We start from the raw sequence: 26,883 nt of genomic DNA, 5'->3' as shown, positions 1-26,883 counted from the left end.
TTCTGTGGTGAGTGATGTACTGCCCCCTAGTGCACTGTTTACTGCAGTAGCATGTGACCTGAGATGAGGCTTATAAACAATGCATTTTATAATTTGTTTATATGATTTGAAATACAGGTCGGTCCTTGCAGTTTGTGGATTTATGATTCAGGGATCTGCCTATTCGCAGGTTTGTTATCGATAACTAAATGGAAATTATTTTATGAGTTTTGTGACCGATTCCAGGAAAATACAGATGACGCTAGCATTGCTGCTTAAATGGACTGCAAATCCCAGCACTCCCTGGAGTATGGCTCCATTGGGAAACTTCGGCAGTTGGTGCGAGAGCTGCTGGGTGAAACAAGATGAGGTTGCTAGCTTTAAAAGTGAGTCAGCAAGATCGCAATTGGATTACATTGACACCCACTGGATTACAGTTTTCTCTTGATTTACATTCTTGTCTTGTGCCCACTGGTTCGTGTGATTTCATCTGGGCTGGGAGCTCTCCCGGCTTCTACAAATCTTTGCATACATCAGTATCATGTAAAGACAAAACGTTACATAACTTTCAGGAGGCTGATCACAGAGGATTACATTTCATAACTACACCACCATGACCTGCACCTGCAAAACTGGACTGTCTTTTGAGTGTTGAGTGTTTATCGTTCTGTGCTTAGTGTTTGGTTGGATTCCTTTTGTATCTCTAATATTAATCATTTTTGTCATTTACTACCATAAATATGTACACAGGTTTATTGAGAGGTGGAGATATTCTCTAGAGAGGAGAGGAATGAAGGTCAGTAGGACCACCAAGTCAGAATACATGTGTGTGAATGAGAGGGAGGTAAGTGGAGTGGTGAGGATGAGGGAGTAGAGTTAGCGAAGGTGGATGAGTTTAAATAATTGGGATCAACAGTACAGAGTAACGGGGATTGTGGAAGAGAGGTGAAGAAGAGAGTGCAGGCAGGGTGGAATGGGTGGAGAAGAGTGTCAGGAGTGATTTGTGACAGACGTGTATCAGCAAGAGTGAAAGGGGAGATCTACAGGATGGTAGTGAGACCAGCTGTGTTATATGGGTTGGAGACGGTGGCACTGACCAGAAAGCAGGAGACAGAGCTGGAGGTGGCAGAGTTAAAGATGCTAAGATTTGCATTGGGTGTGACGACGATGGATAGGATTAGAAATGAGGACATTAGAGGGTCGGCTCAGGTGGGACTTTGGGAGACAAAGTCAAAGAGGTGAGATTACGTTGGTTTGGACATGTGCAGAGGAGAGATGCTGGGCATATTGAGAGAAGGGTGCTAAGGACAGAGCTGCCAGACAAGAGAAACCAAGGAAGGCCTAAGAGAAGGTTTAAGAATGTGTGGAGAGAGGTCATGCAAGTGATGGAGGGTAACAGAACAAGATGCAGAAGACAGGAAGATATGGAAGAAGATTAATCTCTATAGCAATGCCTAACGGGAGCAGCCGAAAGAAGAAGAAGAAAATGCACACAGATTTATTATAATAAGTTACATTTTGTAAACAGTTACAGTTCACTAAAAAGCTACTGAACTACACACTTTGTCTGAGGGACGCCACACATCTTTGTCTCAGCAGTCTGCCTTACACATGTGAGTTGCTTGTGCATCGATTATTCTATCTCATGCATCTTATATAGTGCAATAGATTTAGAATATATAGTAATCATGAGCCCAAACATATTTGCAGATTTTGACATTCATGGGGGTCCTGCATCCATAACCGCCACGAATCAGAAGGGATAGCTGTATAATTAATATGCCTCATGACACCAACCGGTAAGACAAATAGATAAATTTGATTATATTTTATTTGTCCCCGAGGGGAAATTAAAAATTTACAGAAGTTCCTAAAAATAAATAAATAAATTAAACAAACAACAAACTCCCAAAGACATAAAAACTTCTGCCTTGGATAACAAAGAGGAGCTGCTGGCAATGACAGGCTTGTGATTGTAAAACAGTCAGATTGGGATGACTAACAAGCATAGACACAAGTAAGAGAAGAGGAGAGAGAAGGGAATAGCAGGAGAGATTGTGAGGTCAAGTTTGAAAAGTGAAAATGAAAAGAACTGGGAAGGCACAAGGATGTGATGAATTTTGGGGATTGTCGGGGCAGAGTCACTTTTGGGGGGGATAAATGGAGTTCTAAATGTAGTTTCAGTGTTATGTACTGTACAACTGCTTGTGGCATACCTCATACCAAGATCTATAACAGACATGCAAAGACTATTTTGTATTAAGTTTAACGTGCCTCACCAGATTTCTCCTCTTAATACTATTTTGCAGTGGTTTGATAAACTACAGTCTACTGTCAGTATGAAGGACGTGTTTGTTGGACCATCATGAACCGTAAGAACAGCAGAAAATATCAAAAGAAAGAGACAGACAGTAGAGAGGACTTTGGCATTGAGCTTGACGTAAGTTGGCAGCACTAAACATTTCAAAGTGGACCGTTTGCCAAATACTTCATCAAGGTTTATGCTATCACCCATATAAAATACAAAAAAAAGAAAGAACAAACATTTTAAGGAGTAATTTAGCTACGTGACTCAACCTTTTGTACTCAGTTTATTGAATTGTTAAATGAAAACTGGGATATACTGAACAACCTGCACACTCATTTAGAAGAATGTATTGTTAAAAAAAATAAAATAATGTTATTTAAGTCAAGCTAAATAAATGGTGTCAACTAGTTATTTTTTCACTATTTTATGCCTTATCCAATACAGTTAAGTAACCTTTCAAATTATCCTTTCAAAAATCATCATGTCCTTGCACCTCACCTCTTATTAAGAACCATTGATTTCTCTCAATTTTTCTAAAAAATTTACACTAAGCATTAATACTGGCTGTTATATACAGTACATCAGAAATCCGAGATAGATAGATATGTAAGGCACTATATAATAGATAGATGGATATGAAAGGCACTATTAGATAGATAAATAGGTATGTAAGGCACTATTTAACAGATAGATACATTTGAAAGGTACTATATAATAGATAGATAGATAGGTATGTAAGGCACTATATGATAGATAAATATGAAAGGCACTATATGATATATATATATATATGAAAAGTACTATATGATAGATATGAAAGGAACTATATAACACATAGATAGATATGTAAAGCACTATGTAACAGATACATAGATACATTTGAAAGGTACTATATAATAGATAAATAAATAGATAGATAGGTATCTAAGGCACTATATAATAGATAGACAGATATGTAAAGCACTATATGATATATATATATGAAAGGTGGGTGGCATGGTGGCACAGTGGGTAGCACTGCCGCCTCGCAGATAGGAGACCCAAGTTTGCTTCCCGGGTCTTCCCTGCATGGAGTTTGCATGTTCTCCCCGTGTCTGCGTGGGTTTCCTCCCACAGTCCATAGACATGAAGGTTAGGTGCATTGGTGATCCTAAATTGTCCCTAGTGTGTGCTTGTTGTATGTGTGTGCTCTGTGGTGGGCAGTCACCCTGCCTAGGGTTATTTTCCTGCCTTGCGGCCTATGTTGGCTGGGATTGGCTCCAGCAGACCCCGATGACCCTGTAGTTAGGATATAGCAGGTTGGATAATGGATGGATGGATATGAAAGGCACTATATATACATACTAGCCATGTGTGCCCAACTACGTTGCGCGTGTTAAAGTTGTCTGTGAAGGGCTCCCTGTTTAAACGTGGCTGCCAGTCGTGAACTGGGCCCTTCGCACAGCATTATGATTTTTTATAAGGGAAACAGAATTACAAAAGAAAACCCTTGGACATTGATTTGATAGGAACGGCCTACTCAGAATCACTGTCCGAATAGTAATTATGTGGTGGTGTGGGAGCATTTCTGCTTCTCTCCGTTCACAGTCCGTCTCGTTTTCACGATGCTATCATTTCCTTTCATGATGTCTTCTCAACCTTTCTCCAATCTCGCAGGTTGCTTTGTGGCAATCCAAAGAGTAAGGCAATATACACGGAGCGATGGTTATAAAACGGGGACACATAGGTATCCGGGCTCTTTAAAGCATAAATAGAGATCACTTCACTGACATGTGAGCAAGCCACGGTACAACTGTGAGACGTGCAGCACTCGCCGGCTACAATGTAACAATAATAATTTCCAGAACGTGCTGTTACGTTGTCATTCATTTTACTCACTGTCTTTCTTTCATACATATGTTACGTAGGCACGTACCTTTTATCTTTGGCAATCTCATTCTCTAACCAGGCCTCAGGAGCTAACCAGCGTAACACTGTCCACCACCCCTTTCGTTATTCCGGCACATTGTTGACATCCGTGAGTAACAACAACGTACTAAACTGGAAGGTGGTCTACGCATGCATGGAATTCGCGGACAAACAAAGATCAAGATCTAAATGAAGATCTCTTTAGTTAATTTAAAGCACAACAATTTGTTTAGTTTGAATGTCTGTGTTTTGAGGTGTGACTGGAGTACTACAGTCTTCAGTAGTATAAGCCTGGAGGAGATTCTTAATGCAATGCCTATGTTTTAGCTGTCTCTCTACTGCCATCTAGTGCTTCTTCTTCTAATTCATTCACGGACAAACAAAGATCAAGATCCAAATGAAGATTATATATAGAGATAGATAGATAGATAGATATGAAAGGCACTTGGAATTTTGCATTTTACAGAAGCTCTTTAAATAACTAAATATAAATAAATGAATACATACAAAAATAGTCTGAACACACACCAGAATGACTACAAAGGAATAAAATTAAAAAGAAAGAAAAACTTCTGACTTATTATTTTATTAACAATGTTAACTACGTATGCCACCTGTCTAAGACGGGCTGAGCTCTAAGTACTCCATGTAGACCTCAGTATTAACATTTGCAGTGCGCCATCTGTTAAAATGTATATTCTAATGCATGTAGTAATAGAAAGCATTACAATTGCCATTCCAACAGATGGAATGCATGTTATTACTGCAAATGTTTGTGATGCTCGATCTTTTTGAATGACAGAGATATAGCAGGCACACAGACACTTATCCTTTTATTAAAGTGGGTGTTTGCTTTTCACTTTTCTCTTTTAGTAATACTCATGTAAGAAATAAGCTTAAGTGGAAATACAATGTATGGCCATTGATGCTTGTCTATGTATGACTCTGCTGTCATATATGATAATAATCTTCTTCTTGGGTCCGAGTATAGAACTGATTTTTTTTATTTAGGTACTCAGATTAAAAAGTGTAAGAATCCCTGCTTTATTTTGTTATACAGTACATAATAATCCTTCAATGTATCTACTCTATTTATCAAACACACTAAATCCAGTTGCAGTTCTGCTTAGTGATTTGATTTTTGTTAAGATATGATGAACGTACATACATTGACTTGATATTACTCTAAATCTCCTGCAGTTAAGTCCCTCCCAAAATCAAAAGCATATCTCTCTTTTATATTCATTCCAACTTAAACCCCCGAGACCCTGCTTTGTGCAGCTCTTGAAAGGCCAAGCCTCCTGGCTATTATTCTGCAATTGTTCTGTTTTTGAATGAAGGAGCCGGAGATGACACATAGTCATAAAGCCAGGCCAAGTTTGAAACCACAGCATCAATAAATTGTGTCCTTTGACCGTGAACACTAAACCAAAATTCTTAGTCAGGAAGACACACTCAAAGAATGTTAACCAGAAAAACAAAGTGCATGTAGTCCTGTATCAATAAAGTTCAGGGCTGAGAACTATGGTACGTGAGCAAAAAAAGTGGAAAGTTTCGGTGAAGTGGACACTAAAAGTTACACAGCATTCAAACTTGAGTCCTCGTGCATTTCAGTTCTACCAACACCATCTCATAGCTCTCCTGTAGCGAGTCCCCACTCCTGTCTTACTAACCTGACCTTGTTCTCCTCTTCTGTGTCCCCAGCCTATGACAGTTCATGCATTTAGGATCTGAAGTAACCATTCCCCCTTTAAGCTGATCCATGCCAGGATCAAGCCTGCCTGGGAACAACATGTGAAGATGTGGCCAGCAAGGAGCACAAGCTCCCTGGGAATGACTTCTTTGTTAATTGTTACATAACCTGAATCTACATAGATATAACATGAAAGGCGATACCACTCCCCAGTAAGATATAACGCAAGAGAAATAATTGAACTTTGTTTAATGTTGACTTACGCTGCATATCAGACAAAGGAAGCCAATGACAAAACTGGGAGCGGAGTCCCAAGGTGCAGTGGAGTGCAGTGGAAGGCATCCGCTCTCTGGCTTCAAAGGTGTGCCAGGCAATGTTCCAAGGCTTTATACTCTTTCTCCACGTGCAGGGCCCCCCTGAGGCAAACATGCAATTCCAAAAAAGGCAATGGTGCTTAAACGAGGATGCAAATCCATTCTGACTTAACGGATAGAAACAGCACACCATTACAGCATCTCACTGTCTGACTGCATGATGTCCAGTTGTTCCAATCTCTCTTATGTCAAACTGCTGGCCTAGCAGGTATATGTGAGCCCCTGTGCTTAATCTGGCTATGGGCTGAATTCTTCCACTTGAAGCCATGAGGACTGATTGAAGTCATTTTTGTTAGGTAGAATGCCTAGCGGGGGCTGGCTGGGTGGTCTCGTGACCTCAGAACCCCTGCAGATTTTTTTTTTTTCCCCTCCAACCCTCTGGAGTTTTTTTTGTTTTGTTTTTTCTGTCCGCGCTGGATATCGGACCTTACTTTATTCTTTGTTAATGAAATTGCCTAATTTTTATTTCTTTTCTTTTCTTTTTTTTTTTCTTCATCCTGTAAAGCACTTTGAGGAACATCATTTGTATGAATATAAATAAATGTTGTTGTTGAATCACTGGTGAGTCTTTTTTCTCATTTTGTGATCATACGTTGTACGTAACTTGCGTTATTTTTCTGCTGCTTTTGATCTGGAGTCATACATAGCTGAATATTTATTTATTTATTTATTTATTTATTTAGACTGTTTTTAATTCCATGTCAAGTCACACAAAAAAACAATCAATAGTCCCTTGTTAAAATTCCAAATGTAATATTAACTTTCAGCCCTGGATTTTCAGTTTTTATGGGAAAAAATATTTTGTGAGATATTCTACCTTTGGGATGTCTAGGAAGATCAAAAATGATAACACAAAAAAATGATCACTATCTTCTTATATAATACGCTACCATTGCTGTTCATTTGTCTGTCCAGGATTTTAAATCAGCTGCAGCTTGCAAACTGTTTGAACTATTGACCTGAAATTTGGTACACATATACTACGTGACATCTACTGTCCACTTTCATCATGATGATTGACCTCCAAGGTTATTCCTCTTTTTATTTTTATTTTATTTTATTGTAGAATCAACTCTCGGCAGTGGCCAGCAGGGCAGCTGTGTGGCACATGCGTACGGGCGCCGTTCTCATCCCTACCACCTTCACCATCACTTCCTCTACCTCTTCATATCTTAAATAATTCTTGAGGCAGATTAAAGACTTAAGTGTCAGCTTAAGTGAAAAATTAAAGAAAACGTACTAAGTCATTGCAACACAAACACTGATTTAATCAGTTTTAACGTGAAGAAATGCAGACGGAAGAGGAGAAGAAGCGGGCTGCCAGGGTGGAGAAAAGAAGAGCTGCTCGAGAAGCAGCAAGCGCATCAACCTCTGAGCAAACGAGTGCTAAACATACAGAGAAAGAGGATGTAAACTAGGACTGCTCAAGTCAAGTGTATTCACTGCACGTTATCGTGCAGTGCGCCGTTACTGGTTATTATATAATAGCTCCCAAATACTTCAATCATCGTCGTCTTCTTCTTCCTCTTGATGCTCCCTTTAGGGGTCGCCACAGCAGATCATCTTCTTCCATATTTTCCTGTCCTCTGGATCTTGCTCTGTCACCCCCATCACCTGCATGTCCTCTCTCACCACATCCATAAACCTTCTCTTAGGCCTTCCTCTGTTCCTCTTAGATGACAGCTCTATCCTTAGCACCCTTCTCTCATTATACCCCTCATCTCTCCTCTGCACATGTCCAAACCAACACAAATCTCGCCTCTCTGACTTTGCTTCCCAACCATCCCACCTGAGCTGACCCTCTAATGTACTCATTTCTTATCCTATCACACCCAATACAAATCTTAGCATCAAAAAAAAACTTCTTGAAGAAATAAAATTGAAAGTGGACCTTCCGGAAGCGTCCATTTTCACTTCTGTGTTTCGCGGACTGTATGCACATCATTGTGAATTTCCCCTTGGGATTAATAAAGTATCTATCTATCTATCTATCTATCTATCTATCTATCTATCTATTATGTAGTGCCTTTCATATCTATCTATCTATCTGTCTATCTATTATATAGTGCCTTTCACATCTATCTATCTATCTATCTATCTATCTATCTCCAGTCTTTATCTATCTATCTATAGCATCTATCTATCTATCTATCTAGTTCTATCTATCTAATGGCTGCAAATGGCTGCAAACGTACCTGTACTTTACAAAAAAATGGCTATGTACTAGTAATAGGATGTCAGGGCAGAAAGGGTTAAATAATGGGGAGGTTTAAACAAATCTCACCATTAGGTGTTCCAAATTACTAATTGCCTTACAATTTAAGACTGAAAAAATGGTGATACTTCGAAACATTTTAATTCCTGGAGGAGGTACGACAAGAAAAAAGGTTGAGAACCCCCCGGTCTAGAGATATGAAGTGATTTTTGATTGCATATTCCTCAGTTATCATCTATAGTTAAGTATTTGCTTGGAATAATTTTGCTGTTATCCAATATCATGTTGCATGATTCAAGATCATGCCCAGCTGTGCAGCATTGAGTTTAATATTGGTGGGGGGCACTGATCAGGCAGTACGGCATTTGGTAAGGCGTTAGCATTAAAAGGTTTGGTAACCCCTGTGTTAGCCCATATGCTCCAGATCATGTAAATAATACTAATCCCGATTCTTATCTTATGGAGCCAGACCGGAGTGCCATGTATCACATTTTAGTTTATTTGCCATTGCTGTTAAATCTCTTGGTGGTGAACAATTGGGGGTTTGGGGAAATATAAGAAGAGAAAGGATTTCTTTACAAAGATAACAGGGTGTGTTGTATTCCTGGCCCATACACAAGTGACATAATCTGCTGATGTCATATTTGTAGGTGGATGGAATGAACAGTAAAGGTGACCGGCCTGTTCCTCGTGATTTCCCCAGTGTTTCATCTCCTGATCTGACTTTCTCATTAGACACAACAGGCTGAAACTTAGTGTTGCCAGTTTGTGTTAACTCGGCTATCTTAATGCGTTTCCATGTAATTGTTAATATTAGAACAATGTAAGGATGGCGTTAAAAAAAACCCATAGTTATTTACATCTATAATTCTTTGTGTTTACTGTATGATGATTTTTTGCTAAGCATTATGGAAGTGTTCTCTATGAGAATAAAACTGAACTATAATTAGAATGTCCAATCAGAAGATTAAAACTGGTCTACTTTACTCAAAGACGTTAAGTGAAAGATTCTTTATTTATGATGCAATTTACTGCACTGAGCCTGCACATGTAAACTTTATAAGACTAAAGGGGAATGGCAGACACTAAGGAGGCAGAACCAAGTGAATGCTCGGAAAATGCAGCTTAATGTAGAAAAGTACAAAGTGCGATGCGTGGGCCAAAGGAACATCAATTATAAATACAAGGTGGGAGACGCTGTCATAAATACACACAGCTACCTCTGTAAAGGGTTTAGGGGTTTACGTTGGCACAATGTTCTTATGATCTAAGCAACGTGTCGACACAACTAAAGAGATAAATAAAATGTCTGGTGTGTTGTGTGCAGTTCTTGACACTGTGATACAGTAAGACATAGCAGCACTTGAAGATGTGCAGGGGAGAAAACCAAGTGCATCCCTGGACTTAAGGACACGTTGTACTGTGACGGTCGCAGAGAATTAAACCTGTTTAGTTGCAAACTGTATGGGGACCTAATCCAAGTCTTCAGCATTCTGAAAGGGTTTTGATAAAGTAGATCCAGTGGGATTCTTTCAGCTTAAGTGTGAATTACATACTCAGACACCCATGGTACAGGGTGAGCCAAAATGAAGTACCACATTCTCAAGGTCATTGCGCGAGGTAGAGGTAGCCAGGTGAATTAAACTGGGGGTCCTTTCATAAGCAATCCCTTGGTCCGGTGCACACGGTGTTTTCGCTGTTGAAGTGTTCTTCAAAAACAACAAATCCATCATCACTACACAACTCGCCTTTCTAACGGTGACGTCCCAAATCGGAAAACAATTCTTCAGTGGGTGGCTAAATTTAGACAGACGGGTGCAACAACATTGAACAGAAAATCACCAGGGACCTCATGTACTGTATAAACGGTGCGTACGCACAGAAACGTTGCGTAAGAACTTTTCCACGTTCAAATCGCGATGTATAAAACCTACACTTGGCATAAAGCCACGCACTTTTCCACGGTACCTCACGCCTTGTCGTACGCAAGTTCTCCGCTCAGTTTTGCAGACTGGCGGCACCCAGCATCAAAGCAGTGCTACTGTTCCTGTAGGTTTACTCCTTATTTTCCTGACGCGGCTTTATAAATACACTGAAACTAACCGCATATTGTTTATTAGTGTAACGCATCTGATTGTAATTAACTTGTAACAATATAATGGTCCAGGGAACAGCCATAGTATTCTAAATACCATAACTGCTTTAGTGTTGTTACTCTCACTTCTTCTTCTTCTTCTTCTTTCAGCTGCTCCCGTTAGGAGTTGCCACAGCGGATCATCTTTTTCCATATTTCTCTCACTGCACCACTCAGAGTATTTATATCACTGTATCTGAGTGTGAATCACAGCAGCAGCTGATCGGAAAGAGAATTATCGGTATACGGCATTAAGGACACGCTGTCTCAGCCACGGCAAAACATTTCAAAGCCTTTCCTGTACGGACCTCGCGGTTCAAAACAGTTTAATCCCAAGAACTTTAAATGCAGCCAATCAATTGCTCCTTGTAGAACTGTTTGTACTTATAAGTACAATCACCCCACTGTAAACTTGCACTACAGTTATAATATCGCACAACCTGAGCCACTTTATAAAGCGCGTATTCACATATGATGACAATATCATTTTTAAGATGAAATGCAGCAAAATATGTTTGTTAAATTATACAGATAAAACTTTAACTTCATTTAAATAATCTATATTCTTCACTGGGAGTGTCGTGAAGGATAGAATAATTAAACATGTACTACGAAGATATTTCAATGTTCTTTAAACGTTTTGAAGAATCAGCGCTAAGCTTACAGATGGCTTAACGTCTATTACAGAGCTGATTGTGTGGCGATCGGTTACTTGGGTAAAGAAAAGCACTGACTGCAGTGATGGCTACGCCAATATATATTGAATATAAAACAGAAAGAGAAAATAACAACACAGCTAAAAACGCAGCGACAAATTTCGGCAAAAGTTAAATGCTTGTGTCATGAGCACGAGGCGGCTATGCAGTGTCTGCAACGGACGTGGCCATCCACCGTGATAAGCTACCTCACTGACATTGGCGGGCGAAGGAGCCACCGATTCTTCCTCTGCCCAGTGCCACCACAAGCCTAGAGCCGCCCCTGAGTACTGCTGCAATAAATTATTTCATCGAAGTGAAACTCATGTTTAATAACGTGCTTTAGCTCCTATCATCATGAAAATGATATCACGTATACATCTCAGTATTTTAGTTATTCAGAGAACTGTAATATCACGAATGTCATGGACTCTGTGTCCTGTCGGAGGAAGACAAAGCCCGGAAGCATGTAGTGATTCACACACATAGAGCACATAGAAGATCAAATACAAAACAAAGCATTTAATGTGCTACTTTAATTACGATGTGATTTGAGAAACTAGTTAATTAAACGATTTTAAGATGAAGTTTATGATGTTCTACTTTAATGACAAAATAAACTACGTGATTAAAGTGGAAATGTCGAGATTGAAGTTGACATTTCGTGCTTTTTCCCCACTGTGTGCCTTTTTTTCTCTGTACCCTAATAAGCTTTCATATGACACTCAGACAGTGGGCTACAACTCTTCTTTCCACGGCGACTTTGATATGTGACTTCTTTTTTTTTTCCGGCACTGTGCGATTTTGTGAATGTGAGCTTTCAAGTTTCTCCAACACGCTATGTCACTCGATCAACTTCCTTTTGTTGATTATACCACGGTTTATTTGAACAAATAGTATGTTTCTCCTTTGCCTCCACTTGGTATTCGCTGAAATTCTTATATTTCCCCCCGTGCTTTTCCCATTGTCTTTTCACAGAAGTGGATGGCCTCGTCCGTTGCAGAAACTGCATAGCCGCACGTGCTCATGACACAAGCATTTAACTTTTGCCGAAATTTGTTGCTGCGTTTTTAGCTGTGTTGTTATTTTCTCTTTCTGTTTTATATTCAATATATATTGGCGTAGCCGCCACTGCAGTCAGTGCTTTTCTTTCCCCAAGTAACCGATCGCCACACAATCAGCTCTGTAATAGACGTTGAGCCATCAGTAAGCTTAGCACCGATTCTTCAAAACGTTTAAAGAACATTGAAATATCTTCGTAGTACATGTTTAATTATTCTATCCTTAACGACACTCCCAGTGAAGAATATAGATTATTTAAATGAAGTTAAAGTTTTATCTGTATAATTTAATAAACATATTTTGCTGCATTTCACCTTAAAAATGATATCGTCATAAAGCACAGAGAATTTTTTTTTTTAATTAGGTATGTTTACAAGCCTTAAATTTAACGTTATTTGGCTTGCTCTCTCTCTCAGGGGTGGGGATCAATCTGTTCTTAACTCAATTTTTCTTTTTGTAAAATCTTGATTGCTTTGTATGGATTGTAATAAAATTAATAAAAAAAAAAAAATGATATCGTCACATATGTAAATACGCGCTTTATAAAGTGGCTCAGGTTGTGCGATATTATAACTATAGTGCAAGTTTACAGTGGGGTGATGGTACTTATAAGTACAAACCGTTCTACAAGGAGCAATTGATTGAGTGCATTTAAAGTTCTTGGGATTAAACTGTTTTAAACCGCGAGGTCCGTACAGGAAAGACTTTAAAACATTTTGCAGTGGCTGAGGTAGCGTGTCCTTAAAGCTGTATACCGATAATTCTCTTTCCGATCAGCTGCTGCTGTGATTCACACTCAGATACAGTGATATAAATACTCCGAGTGGTGCAGTGAGAGTAATATGGAAAAAGATGATCCGCTGTGGCAACTCCTAATGGGAGGAGCTGGAAGAAGAAGAAGAAGAAGAAGAAAAGAAGAAGAAGAAGAAGATGCAGTGAGAGTAACAACGCTAAAGCAGTTATGGTATTTGGAATACTATGGCTGTTCCCTGGACCATTATATTGTTACGCATTAATTACAATCAGATGCATTACACTAATAAACAATATGCGGTTAGTTTCTGTGTATTTATAAAGCCGCGTCATGAAAATAATGAGTAATCACACAAGCACAGTAGCAGTGCTTTGACGCTGGGTGCCGCCAGTCTGCAAAACCGAGCGGAGAACTTGCGTACGACAAGGCATGAGGTACCGTGGAAAAGTGCGTGGCTTTACGCCAAGTGTAGGTTTTATACATCGCGATTTGAACGTGGATAAGTTCTTACGCAACATTTCTGTGCGTACGCACTGTTTATATATGAGGCCCCTGATCTCCATGTGCGGCGATGTCGGGTGGCCTTCACGTTCGCCTGATCTCGCTACATGCAATTTCTTCTTGTGGGGCTCTCTCAAGTCGAAGGTATTCACAAGCCAACATTTAAAACCTTGAAGGCATCTTTTTTTAAAACACAGTGAAAAAATCTACGTATTTTGTATACTCTTTCTTGTGTCGTAATGAAATTTATTTTATCTTGTAGTGTTTTTGTAGAATAAACGTTTGAAAATGTGGTAGTTCTTTTTGGCTCACCCTGTAGTTAAGGCGGCGTGCATTTGAACCATGTGAACCCTGACTCCAATGAGGACTGATTGAGGTCATTTATGTCAGGTAGAATGCCTAGAGGGGGCTGGGTGGTCTCGTCGCCTCGGAACCCCTGCTGATTTTTTTTTTCTCCGGCCGTCTGGAGTTTTTTTTGTTTTTTCTGTCCTCTCTGGCCATCAGACATCACTTTTATTCTATGTTAATTAGTGTTCCCTAATTTTAATTATTTATTTTGTTGTTTTTCTCTTTCTTCATCATGTAAAGCACTTTGAACTCCATCATTTGTATGAAAATGCGAAATAGAAATAAATGTTGTTGTTGTTTCAAGAATGTGCTGGTAAAATTCCTTAGGGATTTTGGTCTCTGCTGACTTTTTGATGTTACATGGTGTAGCCAACATTCACAGTATGTCGCTATGACCTGTTACGTTTATTTCAGTGTATCTGATTTCATTCATATGAACAGAAAACCAGACACATTTAGTAAGACAGGTGACAGAAAAAGACATGTTTCTGTCACATGACACACAAGGCAAGCTGACTGGCAAAGGGGGCAGATTCGCAAGGGTTAGCAATATGACAAGAACATAGGAAACAAATAACTGTTCGCTGCCATGGCAGGATATTCTGGGAAAGAAGGAGTGTGCAGTGGCCCAAACGTTCAGTGGCTGTTCTATTTTCTGTGAGTGATGAACCAGCAAACCAGAATGTAAGATTGTACTTTGTGGTCATGTTTCAGACTCTTGAACTGTAGGAAGTGTATAAATGCTTAGACTTTGCCCAAGTAGAGCAGAGCTCACCTGTGGACTGGTGGAAGAATATGGATAAGCAGTGATCATAGGGTACTCCGACTGTATTGTGTTTTGGTCAGTTAGCTCTCCTTTGAGTATTATATTCTTCTGTCACACATGTGCCCATGGGAGGCAGTCAATGGGCTTAACTAAAGGTAAAATGTTGGCTTAGTGTTGAAGTGTATTAATATATTTTCTCCCACCTCTGATGATCACAGGAAGGAAAGACCACTTAAAACCCAATTGGGTTCAATTTCCACCTCTGGAGCATGCCCTCCTATTGACCTCCTCTTCCTGCCCATTACACGTAAAGCCAGCCACTTGCCGCGTGCAGTTAGTCCAATCTTGGACTCAGTCCTTAGAGTCATAACTTTTTTTTTTTTTTAAGACATTATTGTTAACTAGCCAACCTGCGGCGTACCATACGCCACATAATCAGGCCGGTTTTTTAATGATTTTTAAGCACAGGGAGAAAATTAACATCTGAAAAATCGGTAATGTAATAAATCAGCAAGAAAAGCAACATTGTAACAATGCACGGAACGAACCAACACACAATCGTCTGTGACTGAAAACTGGTGGACCGCCATCGTTCATGTGCCCACCTCCAACTCGTCACTTGAGTCGTTGTCGTCTTTGCACAGTCCACATGCACCTGTGACTCACGTAGACTTTCCGTGTTCCTGCAGGAGCATCTAAGAAGACGCATGTTTGTCGCGGATGCGAATTGCTGTATGTAGCGTGTAAAACAGTTTGCTATGGTGCAGGCGGTCGTGAGTCGTAACCGAAAACTCAGTTTTTAAAAACTGCTTACTTCATTGTGCTTTAACCTCAGTTGTAAAGGAATGTTTTAAGGATCCGATGGGATACCCCTCGCAAACTGTTTCACACGCTGCATATGGCGACTCACCTCCGCGAGAAACATGCCTCTATGAACAGTCAACGTGGCTCGGAGGTGCATGTGGCCTCTACGACAGACGAATATAAATGACACTGTTTTTTCTGTGTCCTCGTGTCCGAGTTGGTAGGCGTGGCCCTGCGAGTTGTCGTTGTATCCAATGGTCTTGGAGTTGGTGGGTGTGGCTCCTTCCTGCGTGCGCCATAGGTGTCTTACTAATTGGCGGCTCGGTGAATCCACGCCCCTTCCGGCGTGCTTTCTATGGTTGTCTTGCCTTAGTGAATTATATATATAGATATTCAGGGTGGAACCCCAAACCTTTTTTCCTTGTCTCTTGTGCTTCTTCCACACTTGTGAGTGTTAAGCCTATATTAAACAGAAGCTAGTATAATTTTCTTCTAGTGTTACTGATTTTTTATTCCATTTAGAATCACCGCCGTACCGTTAGGGAAAAATGTAAGATATATGTTTATGTATATTGTTGGGTTAGTAATGGCTGCAGTCTCTAAAGAACCTCTTCCCAGGGTGCACGTGGCCCCTGGTGGATACACAGGGCTCCTGTAGATACTGCTGTCAAGAGCCTTTCCATTCCACCTCATTCCAAAGATGATCTATTGGATTGAGATCTGGAGCCACTGAAGTGAACTGAGGTGACCATCATATTGGTAAATGGAGATGAGGTGTGAAAAGGGAGGTTTTTTGACTTTTGTTCTTGTTGTTTATTGTTTATAAAAGTGTTTCTCAAACTCTGGGGTATTGTGAACCACTCTTTTCTATGTAAACATTGTTGGGGGCTTTCCACCTTGGAGAAATCAAACGTGACCATCAGATCAGGGAATGGGATGGACATTGACCCACTACCATCATAAACAATAGCAACTCGCAAACCACCACAGTACAGTGGTTTAGAATCCCTGATTTATAACATTCTAGAAGTGACGACTTTATGGTGTTTACCAGCTGGTTTCATTCTAATGTTTCCTTTTCGTGTGGAAGGCCATGTTGTTTATAACAACTGCACCCATTGTTAGTCGTATGTCTAGGTAGAAATGACTACATGTTACACCTATTAAAGATGGTGGTACACAGAGCCTACCATTCTAGCCTTGAGATTCATAATAAAAATGTCAAAGATTATTGTTAGTTAGGGATAAATTTACTAGTGAGTGTGAGGGCGTTTTTGCAGTGTTGCTGTTTCCACTATTTTTGTTTCGTCTTTCAGCCTTTGCCAATCAGCTCGGCCTTTCTCTTTTTGGTATTCTGACCTCTGCCTGATTGTGGGTTGACCAGTTTTGTCACCTCCTGTATTTTCCCTCTGGGCACTATTTACTTACAAATTGTCTTGCTTCAGTCAGTTGTTGTTTCTTGAATCTATTTTGTCTAATTTTGTTCAGCTATTTGTATTAATGTTTATTTTTATATATTATGTACATTTTTCTGTTTGGTTTTTGGAAAAGGGAAAAGGCCTCAGTTACGTCCCTTGTGTTTTGTGGGTGGTCCCACCAGGGGTGGGTCCACCAGCCCATCACCACCGAGGGACTGCCCTCCACCCTGTTTAAGGGAAGGCCTCCCATAGTTCCTGGCAGTTCACTGAATGCATGTTTTCTTATGTTTCTGTGCTTTTGCTTGTGATTTTCTGGATTTTTGAACCCTTGCTCTGTTTTCAACTTTGCCTCTGGATTTTGTATTGGGACCGTGATAATTTTTATTTTTTAACCTCTGCTCTGTTTTATGACGATAATTTTTGTCTACTGTATTGGGACTTTGTTCACTGTGGATCGCCTTGCCTATTCAGGCAAATCCTTGTGCTCTACAGAGCTTTGTGCATTTCAGCGCCTTTTGAAAATAAACTTTTTATTTTATAAACATGGGATTTCTAGTCAGGGGTTTTGACAGTGTTTTCTACCCCACTAGTGGGCAACCTTTGAAAGTATTTTCTATCTGTGCTTTCGGGACTCCCCAGATCATGACAATAAGCTTCCAAAAGAGGAGGCATTTCTCGTAATGAGTGACTTTTAGTCAAAGCTGAATGTTTTATTGCTTCATCTGAACGGCACCTTGAGAGATCATTTAAGGGTTTAAGAGGAAAATATTGCAAACTAATCACTTAATCAATAACTCAGAAGACAAGCCGTCAGACTACAGCTTTGCTCCTGTTGACTCTTGTAGGGCTGTGTGGTGGAGTAGAGAGACATCATGGTGGCACTGCTGGCACTATAATAATAGCAAGCTGACATCTGTCTCGTCTACAGTCTTTGTATTTGATTAAGGCTTTACATCCTGACCTTGCTATTATTTACTATTCATTTGTACTTTTGTACATTATTTCATTTACATTTTTCTGCTGCTATTATTCTATTTTTTAAATAAATACTGCTTTGCTTTTAAAGTTCTATACTTTGTCAGCATATGTTGAATGATTGAAGTAATAAAGTAAATACTGGGCACCTAGTGTGGGGAGATTGCTGCCCCTATTTCTCACAGGTTTGGCAGGCTGAAGGGGGGACACCAGAAGAGAGGCCAGCATGGTGGGAGTAATGCATGTGATGTGTTAGCCTCCCTCCATGTGTCTTAGGTTATATCTGGGGACACCATGAAGGTGTGTTAGCCTCTATGTGTCTAAGGGATTCTCGAGGACAAAGGGGGTCTTTACTGTCTAGGTTATATCCAGAAGATACCGTGAAGGCTCGTCTGCCACCATGTGTCTAGGCTCTTCGGAAGGACCAAGTGTCTCTGGGAGATATCTGGGTTGTTCATGCTAAAGCTATGGAGACCTGATCTGGAGATTTGAGTGTCTGCCGGGTGAGTATATAACCCTGGAAGTGGCCATCTTGTTCTCAGCTCTGTTTTGAACTTGAATCTGAATAGACATTTCCTCAAACTATAGTGAGTTTCACTATTGTAAATTCTTTCAAATTATATGGGGTCGCCAAGGTGGTGCCCCAACTCTTTTATTTTGTTGTGTCTCTTTTTTTCACACTATCTATATCTAATCTTTTTCTGTTTTATTTCTATTATACTTTTCTTCTATTGGTATTATTACACTTTAACAAATGCCACATTGCCTTTACATTTCTATACTTTGTCTTTAAGTGATTGAAGTAAATATTAGAGCACCTAGTATGGGAAGATTGCTGATTTCTTGCCCACAGGGTTATCAAGGCTGAGAGGCTGCACCTCAATAGAAGAACAAGCGCGGTAGAAATAAGACCCCATTGGTAGGTAAGTGTGTTGAGCCTTTGTGTGTCTCGGGGACACCCGCACGTTTGTTAGTGCTGGTGATAGTGAGTCCCTATGTGGAGTACTGAGGAGTACCACTCTTAAGCACTTATGAGGAAGGAATTTGACGTGGGACATTACAGAGTTGACTGGCAGTAGGACATAACTGTGTGACGAGAATCTGCATGTGTGTTAAATTAAAGGTGCAGGAGTAGACCAAACCAGTGTCGAACTTGGTTATCTTACCCAGCTCACAATAATACAGGTGTGTTCGCCATGATTACATTTACCTAAAACTCAGAGGCACCTCTCAATTACCATTTATGCTAGAAATGCTCATCCTCCAGGCCAGTTTCTCCATTGATTAACGTTGTTAAGATTCTGACCATTGCTCCAGCAAATAGATTCAAGAAAGTGCTTTCCATTATAATTTTGCAAGATCAAACAGTATTTTTTGATGACGGAAAATTCTGAAATTTGTGAAGCTCGATTAACATATGATGTGTACCCCAGAAGCAACTGATCTCTCTGGGGTCTTGTTACATCTAGACACAGAAAATCTTTTGATAGAGTTCAATGAGGTTGCTTGTTCATTATGCAAGTTTAGACTTGAAGCAAATACTGTACATGTGCTTGGATTAAATAATTATTCTCCAGCCCAAAAGCTTCATCTAAAATATAAATTCTGATTATTTCACTTTACAACATGAAACTAGAGATGGTTGTCACCATCCCATATCACCGATTTTGCTTGCTATTGCCTTTAAACCCCTCTGCCATCCCAATGGTGCTGGGAATTACAAGGGAAGGACTTAAAATATATCTTTTTTTACAGATGATATGATGCCATGCACTCTTGATCTATAGTCATTACTCCCATATGTACAAAATACATTAAAGCAAATGTGTAAAATCTCATGTTTCAAAATCTACATGTCAGCTGAAATTTGATCAGTTCACTTCCACTGCCTTGCAGCAGTGCATAAAATTGCACTTACAAAATGAATTAAAATCCCATTCAATTTTAACTTTACCACCATAGTGGAAATTATATATTATAATATATTTCGCACAAGCTCAATGGGAATGCAGGAAAACTTACTGGGATAAGAATCAATGCCATATTGGGGACACACCATTTGTAGTCTTCGTCTATAGCTGAGAGGACTTTGACCCAAAAGAATACCTCTGAGGTGGCTCGGACTTGTCTGAAGGGCCACTTGTTTCCATTTCCAGCGTTTGAAGTTTTAAGAGTCGGACAGAGGCTGTTGCAAATAATCAGGATAAAATTTCTGACAGATGCAAAATGTAAGTCAAAAAGAAAAAGTTGTTGAAACAAAAGCAAGTTCATATACTGCATCACATGCGGCATTGTCCCTGATGCTAAGTATTGGAAATGGCATCGTTCAAAACAACCAATAAAAAATTTGGATGTAAGCGTCAGTAGGTTTTGTGCCTTAGGAACCAAACAATTCTCTAACATTTCAGTAATTATTTACTGCACTGATGCTGATCTTTCGGATCATAAAATAGGTTGTTACGATAGCAATGGACAAAAAGAATTCAGAATTCAGTATTTGAGGGTTCCTCTAGAGCGCTGCCTCTTTCTCTTGCACGATTTGTCTCAAAATCTGACATCGTCATTTCATCGAGTTTGGTATTTTTCTGTACAGCTGTTTTAGCTCTAGACCGTCCTCAAGAAACTGTGACACACAGACACACACACAGACAAATAACTGGGTTATTGAAGCGCATGGAAATGCACTAATAATTTAGCAAACAATGTAGCACTAACAGGACCCCCTGATTATCACGGGGCACTTTACACACAGCTAGGTGCACAAGTGTAGTGTAACCATGAGCAAACTGACTGTTTATTGTTTTGTGGCCTATGGTGGTTAATGGGGAACTCCAACACACTTTGACATCTTGCAGTTTGTTTAAAAAGTTATCTACTGATCTGGTCTGCATGTTGTATCAGCTAAGAGAATTAAAATTGTCAAAATGATTACCCTTGGTTTTATGAGTATCCCTATATATGAGAGGGTTCTGAAAAGTTCATGGAAATAAAATGATAGAATAAAAATGATGGCCATAGCCATCATCAGTGTGTCTGACTGCAGAGAGAATGTCGACCTCGTCGTGAGGTTTACTTACCTCAGCAGAGATGAGTCCGTACTCAGATTGGGAGTGTGTGGGGCTCCCGATATCTCTGCAAAAGGCTGCTTTCCTGTGTATGGCAAAGTCATCTCGGATAAAGGAGCGTTGGAATTATCAGATGGAAAGGTTCTCTCATCAGATTGGATGGCCAGCACAGACTCCACTATTGAAATCCTAGGAGCTGGTAGGTGGCCATTTAGCCAAAGTCTCCACAATGGTGACTTTCCTAATAACTTTCTCTGGTATGATTTTTGTCATTAGACATATATAAATGAAAAACCTGTGTGTGTTGGTTTGTGTGTGTGGAGCGATCTTCTCTGCTCATGCTCCATCACAGTCACTAGATGATGAATGCGTGCACTTTTAAATTATTTCAGCATTTTCTACGAAGCCCTGTGTGCAGCAAACGCCCTCACGCTACCACAACATTGTGCTAATGACACCGATGAAGAGACACAACATCGGAACGAAGCAAACGCCAAACAAGTGAAACACCTCAGCAATGGAGGGCAAGGCTTTCACTAAACACATTGTCTATCTGGAGATATTTTCTCGAGACAAAGATGAATAGGACTTATCTGCCAGCGATACGGCTAAGATATGGCACTGCCAGTGTCTTCTTATGAAAGCCAGTGGGGCAGCAAGCACAAGATGGGTCCACGTCCTCTGCCCAGGGTCATTCTTAACAGTTAGCTGACACCTCTCCAAGTTCACAAATATATATAAAGTGCTAGGGGGTCTTTTTTGTCCCGAAGACCACACGCAGCTAGTCTGGCCATCGTTCATAATGGACAGATATTGTTAGTCTCCATTTATCTTTAATCAGTTTCTACCCTGTCCTCTGTGTGTTCTACCAAATCTGCATTTTTATGTGTACCAGTTCTATATTTACTTATTAGTATAATCTGTACTTGTATTTTAACTGAGAATTGTTCACAGCACTCTGTGCCTGCACTCAGTGAAGAGCGTTCTACAAAAAGTAAGTTTTATTATATTGTATAAATTACACGCATGGCTGCAAACCACCTAAAAATCAGTATTTACTGCAGACATTTTGCAACCAGCAAAATTGTGTAACCAGCTCAACCCCAGGTTTGTGAAATACCGTCTTAGAGGGACGTACATTCCAACTGGCTTTGCTCCTTTTCCTTGCCGTCCACATTCACTCTGTCCTCCAAAGTCCACACGCCGTCGTCTTCTGGGAGGTCCGCACTACAGTGGAGGCAGTCGGGGCTAGGCCGGTCGGAGAAGCAGTCCTGGCTCTCTGAGGAGCACTCGTCACCTCCCTGCTGCTGCTTCTGCTGCTGCTTGTACAGGTGATGCTCAACCAGAAACTGCAGTTCTGCAATGAAAAGAAGAGAATGAATCCATCCATCCATCCATTATCTAACCTGCTATATTCTAACACAGGGTCTCAGGGGTCTGCTGGAGCCAATCCCAGCCAATACGGGGCACAAGGCAGGAACAAATCCCGGGCAGGGCGCCAGCCCACCACAGGGCACACACACTAGGGACACGGGGAGAACATGCAAACTCCACACAGGGAAGATCCTGCAAGCGAACCCAGGTCTCCTTGTAACGGCCGACCCTTTACCCAGCCGGCAGCTACACCTCCAAGACCTGTGGCCTGGATAATTTGCTGAGAAACCTAACTATCAAGCCGTACTTCTACACAATTAAACTTTTCCCCACAATCGACGGTATAAATGCAAGTCCACAAAAACAGAATGTAAAATTAAACAGAGTAAATGTATTCAATGAAACAAGACATGCCACAAAACAAATGCACATATAAATATTCCTCCACCCCAGCAACCTCAAGACAGCACCAAAAAATATACATACAAAAACCGCTCCCTTGTCCCTGTAACATATAACACACACCACACAAGCAACAAAATGACTAATAAACAGAATGGTTGTGGATTTGAGTCCCAAAGTAAAAATGTCCTGAATACGGATGACTGAACTAGCGGCAATTGTGGTGTTTGATTTTCCCGGCGTTTGGAGCAACCTCACCGTGATTCCTCGGCGTATGGTGGATGATGAATCGACCCCGGGGTCTCAGCAGATGCAGGTTGAAAGACAGTCCGGATTAATGAAAAGCAAACTGGAACAAAGCGCAATGAGATGAGACAGCAAGCAAGTTGAAGTAGTTGACACAAAACACGGTTCTTTTTTTTTTCTCTTCTCTCTCCTTCCTCTTAAATAGTCGGTGACGGCAGTAATTGGTTGATTTAGCACAGGTGTTTTCCAGATTTGCGGCTGTGGTCTCCTCCCATCATCCGTCCTCCTTTACGGGGACGGCATTAACTGATACACATACACACAGCCAATGGGACAATGAAACGAGACACACACAGAACTGACATTTGAACACTAACTATGTGGCCCCGCTACATCCTTACTGCGAGGCAGCAGCGCTACTGCCATGCAACCATGCCGCCCAGAAGAGAAAGAAATGTCATTTTAATCTTCCCAAAGATTTGAGAGTCACGCCTTTCTGACTTGGGTGGCATGGTGGCGCAGTGTTAGGGCTGCTGCCTCTCAGTTAGTAGACCAGAGTTTGCGTCCCTAGCCCTCTTGTTTGCATGCTCTCCCAGTGTCTGGCTGGGTTTCCTCCTACAGTCCAAAGACCACTGCGTCATATGTAGTCCACTACGCCACATCAACAGATGGATGGTGGCTTTATTAGCAGGCAAAGGTCGACCCTTGGGAAGACAATACTCTAATAAATAATTCCAGGATGTGAAACCAACATCATAAATCAAAGAAGATGGCGGAAGAGTCGATGAACAAAATTATTTCACGTAACTGGAGCCAAAATACAAGATGCAATTTGTAGTTAATTAACAAAAAAGCCAACTGAAATACTAAACAGAATGCTAGTTTCTTCTTAGATGAGCAGCCTTTAAGAGTGTCAACACAATTTTCGGAGCAGAATCCTTATCCACCAAAATTGTTCCACCTAAACCCTATTGTCTTCTAAAGCGCACGGCCACTCACTTGTGCCCTAGTAAAAGATGGCCAAAGACATGCAGGTGAAGTGGATCGGCGGCACCAAACAGGCCCGAGTGTGTAGTTTGTGTGTTCGCCCTGCGATGGACTGGCGCCCCGTCCACGGTTTGTCCCTGCCTTGCACCCTATGCTAGCTGGGACAGCCTCAAGACCCCCATGACCCTGTTCAGGATTAAACAGTTTCTGACTGGCTGCTCCTCATCTTCCACATTGTGCACTTTATTGCACTGAAAATCAGCTTTTTATAGAGTAAAATGTCTTTTGTGTGCTTAGCAAGTGCTGTAATTGTGGCTTACACATTCAATAACAATGCGCCCCCCCTGGCCTGGGTTAAGCTAACACAGACTGTTAGGCGCTTTGTGATCATTCTTTCGAGAGAAGAGTTGTTTATCTGTGAAAAGCGAACGGTTTAAACTGTTCAAAATGTGACAGAGATTATAACATAAAAGATCAGCGACCACACCAAAGGATGTAGAGAAAAGCCAAGCAAAATGACACCTTTTATTGGCTAACTAAAAAGATTACAATATGCAAGCTTTCGAGGCAACTCAGGCCCCTTCTTCAGGTTAGGCTTTTTTCCACGTTCATAATGGCTAACACAGTACAACACCCTAGGACACCAAAACCAAAGGACAAAGCTAACTCCAAGTCAGCTGACCAACCCACAGGGATAAACTACAATATTCCTTTCAGTTAAATTGCTTAAAGAAAGTGTTTTTCTCTTATTTTCAGCTGTGATGATCAAAAAAATTCACATGAGTTGACTTTTTGGCAAAACTCGATGTTAGGCTTTTCAAGAGAAACAAAAATCATAAAATAAATTGCTATTCTCCTTCAGCACAATTTGTGCATTTAACTTTTAGATGTTTAGTTTCTGTGTAGATAATTCATTGTGCTATTTAATATTTAAATCGAAAAATAACATTCCCGGAAGTGTTTGTCTCTTCAGATAGGATAGTGGCTGGCGTGGGCTTTGGGCAGTGGGGGCTTTCCATGTAGTGCGTGGACAAAACCCAGCAGTGTGCACGATGGCGTATCTCAGCAGCTTGGCACATTTTCAAAACACGCAATGGGCTCCTCTGTAGCGATGTGAACGAGAGGCGCACACAGAAATGGTTTGAATGGGGTGTGATGGATTAGCTGCTTTATGCTGCTGCAGAAAAGAGCCCAGAAGTGTGAATGAGGCTTTGTCGTAGTAGGGTCCTACGGTGGCCCTGAACAGAATGCCCCCAGATTCCACTTATCCCCTTGCATGTTTACTGTCACCAACTTGCTCACTGCTGGGGTTGGCTGCTGTTGTATTTCAGTACTGTCCTTTCATTCTTTTACATCTCTAAATGTGGCAGCAGTGCTTAAATCAGAACCATTTACGTTTTTGGCTGACACCTTACAACATTTATGACACAATCGGTTCCATTTCTTTTTGTTTTTCCCTCAGTGGAGCACAGGCAGACCAAGTGACTTTCCCAGGGTCACACAGTGGTATCAGTAGTGGGATTTGAACCCACAGCTTCAGGGATTGCAGTCCAAAGCCTCGACCGCTACGCCAGATCAGCAGATGGATGGTGGCTTTATTAACAGGCAAACGTCGAATCCGGGAAGAAAATACTCTAATAAATAACTCCAGGATGTGAAACCAACATCGTAAATCAAAGAACATGGCGGAGGAGTCGATCAACAAAATGATTTCACGTAACAGGAGCCAAAATACAAGATAGCATTTGTACTTAATTAACATAAAAAGCCAACTGAAATACGGATGGGAATGCGTGTTTCTTCTTTATGCAAGGAGTAATGATAAAAGTGCAGATGAGCAGCCTTTAAGGGTGTCAACACGATTTTCCACCAATATTGTTCTACCTAAGTCCTATGATCTTCTAAAGTGCACGGCCACTCACTCGTCCACCAAACTGTATCCAAAGTAAAAGATGGCCAAATGCTACAGCCTTCCTCATTAAGAACCTGTTCTAGATAGATAGATAGATAGATATGACAGGCACTATATAATAGATAGATAGATAGATAGATAGATAGATAGATAGATAGATAGATAGATAGATAGATACTTTATTAATCCCAAGGGGAAATTCACAAATGTTCTGCTCCTTCTAAGAAAACCGTGTGCTGTCAGCCACCTCGGAATCTCCTCGTCTTCTCTTCTCCATTTGAAGGCCTCGAGCCAGTAGCGGCTGTCCTGCTTACACCTGACTACTGGGGGGGGCCATTGGACTGAAGGTGTCTTCTCAATCCCCAGGGTGAAGATATGGCGCTCTTACACAATGTGATGGCTGGTGCAAGTGGGTGGGCATTCCGGCTGGGATGGTGCAAGGTTCCTTACCCTGATGAGAGGGCAGCTCTTCAGAAGTAAGAAAAGGAAGACGAGCATCTGTCCTGCCTCAGCCAGGAATCCAGCACCAGATGCCAATACATTTCAGGTTCCTTGCGTGGCTGGGAGACCAGTGTAATGCAAGGACATGGGGAAGACAACCTGCCAGGACCACATGCTCTCTTAATATGTAGAAGGCAGCATCCCTGGGCTATGATCCAGACACAGATACCTGCAGAGCATGCTGGGACCTGTTGTCCCATGGGGCATCCGTGGAGACCGCCAGAAGGAGCTGCCGGGATTAGTAATCCCTGCTTTGTGGGGCTTCCAAAAGGATATGCCCCAGCAATGGAAATAACCTCAGATCCAGGATGAAAGAAGGAACTCGACTTCATCCAGGTAAGTAGGAGTCGGGTGTGAAGGATGAACAAAGCTCACCTGGAGGGCTAGAAAAAGAAAGAGGGAGAAGAAGAAGAATGGTGCTGTGTTTATGCCACTGTGGAAAAGGTCCTTGTGAAAATAAAC

At 40.9% G+C, this 26,883-nt stretch overlaps 1 protein-coding gene across 1 annotated transcript in view; it reads right to left on the bottom strand.

Annotated features, from left to right (window-relative positions):
* LOC120524928 (protein phosphatase 1 regulatory subunit 1A-like) overlaps positions 1–26,883 on the bottom strand; it is a 163,285-nt gene that overhangs the window by 10,279 nt on the left and 126,123 nt on the right. Inside the window, exon 5 of the mRNA XM_039746798.1 lies at positions 22,138–22,356. Within this exon, the coding sequence (XP_039602732.1) occupies positions 22,138–22,356 (219 nt within the window). The remainder of the gene's footprint in view (positions 1–22,137; positions 22,357–26,883) is intronic.

This window comes from Polypterus senegalus, chromosome 3 (assembly GCF_016835505.1).
Source record: "Polypterus senegalus isolate Bchr_013 chromosome 3, ASM1683550v1, whole genome shotgun sequence".
Lineage (NCBI taxonomy): Eukaryota > Metazoa > Chordata > Cladistia > Polypteriformes > Polypteridae > Polypterus > Polypterus senegalus.
The sequence above is the reverse complement of the archived record's forward strand: the minus strand, read 5'-3'. Positions and strand labels throughout refer to the sequence as shown.